At 39.6% G+C, this 4237-nt stretch overlaps 1 protein-coding gene across 1 annotated transcript; it reads left to right on the forward strand.

The window, feature by feature from the left end:
* The first annotated feature begins 3325 nt into the window (after nt 1-3325).
* Nucleotides 3326-3793, forward strand: LOC115973937. Its single transcript, XM_031094180.1, has one exon. The coding sequence runs from the start codon at nt 3326-3328 to the stop codon at nt 3791-3793; it is 468 nt and encodes a 155-aa protein (XP_030950040.1).
* Nucleotides 3794-4237: the final 444 nt, after the last annotated feature.

The following is a 4237-nucleotide window of genomic DNA, read 5'->3' on the forward strand; positions in this document are numbered from 1 at the left end:
CATTTTAATGTGAAACATAAATAAAAGATTGCATACAATGGTAAGAAGCATGTGCATAAAGAGAGAAAAGAAACAACACATGAAGAGACAGGTGAAACTGTAATAATAACCTCAATATATATATATATATATTTATATCAATAATAAGTACAAGGTTTGCTATCACAATGTAAGAACAATGTATCTAAAAAGTAAAGAAAAGAAAAGATACAAAAAGTCCTCACTACATCCCTCATAAAAAAAAAAAAAAAAAAAAAAAAAAAAAAAAAAAAAAACACTCTCCCTAACAAAAATCTCCTATACTAACTTTCCCCCTAAGAACATGACTACTCTCATACCCAAAACTACTCTCCCTTTTTGTCACGAATGACAAAGGGCAAGTCACTTAAACAGTCATCTCATCGTCACCAGAATAGCTTGCATCCTCATCCTCATCATCATCATCATAATTGGAGTCACTATCATCGTCCTTGTGCTCAGATGCCTCTGGAGAAGGAGAGGGAGACGCCACGAAGCCACCAAGGTGAGCCTGCCGTCGTGCAATACGACTGACACAGGTGTTCACCTAACACAACTCATTACTAATTGTGTCAAGGTGAGCATCCATGTGCTGAAGCTGTGCCATGACCGCCTCAAGGGTCACACCACCCGCAGAAGAAGAAGGTGCAGAGATAGATGGAGCGGAAGAAGCCGGAGGAGTTGCCATCTCGGTTCGTGGCCGCTTTGGTCGAAGCTGTGCCTCGCTCAGTCTAATGGACAACTGCTGATGGCACCCATGACAAAGAAGTGAGGAGACTCAGGATAGGAGATAGACGCATGGTGAATGATCCTTGTGATAGCCGAAGGGAAAAGCTTATCACAGGTCGCTGTATCCTTATAGACATTTATAAGGGAGAGTACAAAGTGAAAGGGAAAATCTATGGTAAGCCCCTCAAGTAGGGATAAAAAAAATCGAGCACGAGGCTTAGTAATCGAATAATAGTGAGACAAGGGATGTAAAACAAATGTCATCACCATATTCAGGAACCTCGGACCTTTTGCAAAGCCCGAGCAAGGGGTGTTTTGACGATCACCCCAAGATGAAGGTGTCTCACAGAAAAGAGGCATGAGTTCGTCTTTAGACATAATTCGAAGATGAGGACATTTGGGGTAGTCAGGATGTGATACCCTTAGGACATGTAGTATATCGGAGATAAGCTCGAGAGTGACTACTATACGTATACCTCGAATAGAAGTGAGAAACAAGGTATAGAAGAATCAAATCAGTGCATATTGGAGTAAAACTCCTGTATGATCATGGAGGGATAGCTGTCCAGGATGTCACAAAGGGACTCCTAACCCCTACTGTAGATGACAATGGGTAAGTCAGTATCTGAAAAATCCGAAAGGATGACCTGGTGTTTCGAATGAATGCCCTGCCTAGAAAAGTTCTCCAAGAAGTCTGTCCGGGCTTTCCAGGTTCACGGAACCTAACATGTAGAAGGGTAGAATCAGAGGAAGAAGATGATGCCCCAGAACGAAGAGGGTTCCAGGATGGAGTAAACTTGCACTTGGGTGCCATGCACAAATTGATCTGAAAGAAAGAGAGAAAGAAAGACAAGCAGAAGAGTACCAAACAATTTCAATATCAAAAAGATAGAAAAGAGAGGTATGTATGCATGAAAAATGTATGAACATGTGACATGTAACAATAAAAACATCATAGGCTCAGCCCAATCCAAACCTACCAGCACATATCATTTCAACATATAGAACACACATCTAAAATGCATGAAACATTATGAAAATGGAAATGTGACGCAATGCATGAGCATAAATGATCATTTAAATAAAACCCAACCCAAAATTTTTGCAAAAACTTCATCAATTTTGAAAAATCCCAAAAACTTTTCAAAAACCCAAAACTTAGGTCAAAATGAATGAAATGCATGATACAAGAGAGAAATGAGATCATACCAGATGAAGAATACACGATTTGGGTCAAAGATCAAGTGGGAAATGTGAGGAGGTTGAGTGCGAAGTGTTTGGGAGAGAGAGAAGTGTGTTTCTATCGAGAGAGATTGAAGAAAATGAGAGAAAAAAACACGCTAAGGCTATATATAGAAAAACACAAATCTCGATAGATCAAGTACTATCAAGAGTCGTTGAGCACTAATTCTCGACAGATGTATCTGTCAAAGTGCTATCGAGAGCTATCCACAACAAAGTGACCTCGATGGATCGAACAGCTATCAAGCATCTATCGTGCAGACAGAAAGTTTCTCGATGGATCAAGATCGGATGTTCTTTGTAAGCCTAAAGGAGTTGGCAAAATTCAATGATGCAATGCTAGCAAGGCACATATGGAGGTTATTAAAGGACCAAAACTCTTTTTTTTATCGAGTTTTCAAAGCGAAATATTTTCCTAGAGGGTCAATTTTTGAAGCGTCGGCAACTTCTAGTTCTTAGGCATGGCAGAGTATCTTAAAGGCTAGAAAGGTGGTTTCCTTGGGAATGAGGTGGAGGTTGGGGGATGGAAGGAGTATAAAAATTTATGATGATAGTTGGTTGCCAGGTAAGGAGTCAACCAAGGTGTTATCTTCGCGAATACCTCCCTTAGAAGGAGCCTTTGTGGACTGTTTGATTAGGCCTGACACAAGAACATGGGACCACGGTTTAATTGACCAGCATTTCCTATGGTTTGAAGCACAAAGAATAAAAGCTATCCCCCTTTGTTGGTCAAGTCAAGCAGATAGTATAATCTAGCCACATTGTCGAAGTGGTGAGTACTCAGTTAAAACCGGGTACAAATTGCTGTGTAAGGATGAAAGAAGCATGGATGTAGCAAGTTCAAACACCTTGAATCAAAAGACTTTTTGGAATCGCATATGGAAGCTTCAGGTAGCTAATAAAATCAAAACCTTTCTCTAGAGGGTATGTTCTAAAGCGCTACCTACCAAGGAGAATCTGAGGAAAAGGAAAATTATAGATAGTGCAGAGTGTAGCCTTTGTCAAGTAGGGTAGGAGTCGACCTTTCATGCCATTTAGGGATGTGATTTGGGAAATTGTATTTAGTTGGATCAGTTCAGACTTTCCAGGAATATGTGATGTCTGTGAGCTAATTCAACTAGTGGGGCAGCAACCAAGAAGATTGGAATTATTTGCTACTGTGGCTTGGTTTATCTGGCACCATAGGAACAAGGTCAGACTTAAGGAAGAGTGTTTGCCTATTGAGAAGGTGTTTGACGCAGCTAGCAACTATCTCACTGAGTATTAGGTGAAATTTTCGATGATCAAACCGAAAAATATACCTGGTAGAACCAAATGGAGACCTCCATTGGGGGAGATGTATAAGACAAACTTTGATAGTGTAGTCTTTGCAGAATCTAGAGAGGCAAGAATTGGAGTTGTAATTCGGAATTCAAATGGCGAGGTGGTAGCGTCATTATCTAAGAAAATTCCTTACCCGGATTCTGTGGAGGTCTTGGAGGCCCTAGCTGTAAGAAGGGCAGCTCAATTTGCAGTAGAGGTGGGTATATGTCAATCTGTGTTTGAAGGTGACTTAGAGGTGGTGTGCAAAGCGTTGAAGGCAGCTAATGGTAGCCACCCGTCTATTGGTCAGTTTGTTAAAGACTTTTTGTCTACTATGAGTTCGCTTAGAACTTTCTCTTTTTCTCATACAAGGTGGCAGGGCAATAGTGTAGCTCATACCTTAGCTAAGAGAGCAAGAGGGTCATTACCTTTGTTAGTTTGGATAGAGCTTGTTCCTTCGAATATTTATGAGTTTGTTGTTTCTGATTTTGTTTCAGCTTAATAAAATTGCCTCGTATTGATTCTCAAAAAAAAAAAAAAGAAAAAAAAAAGATTACTTACATTCCATTCATTTTCATTTATTTCCATTCCTTTATTTTAAAACATCTAATCAAGGTTACTTAATTCCATTCTTTTCCATTCCTTTCCTTTACTTAAATGCATTTCATTCAATTCCATTCCTTTCGACTCTCTTATGATCATTTCATTCCATTCCCTTATGAACTTCCAAACGGAGCCTAAAGGTTAAGAAGAAGAAAAACTTGAATCCTCATCTACGCCCAAAAAGCCATGATAGGAACCCAACAGCCCAACTAGCATCGAAATAAAAACAATAAGACTCTCAAGTCTCAATCCTAGCTAGCCCAAAACTATACTAACAATCAAGCTAACCTAATCCCGCTATTTATAGACTCGCAGATAAAAATCATATATACTTTGGGTCAGA

This window comes from Quercus lobata, chromosome 2 (genome assembly GCF_001633185.2).
Source record: "Quercus lobata isolate SW786 chromosome 2, ValleyOak3.0 Primary Assembly, whole genome shotgun sequence".
Lineage (NCBI taxonomy): Eukaryota > Viridiplantae > Streptophyta > Magnoliopsida > Fagales > Fagaceae > Quercus > Quercus lobata.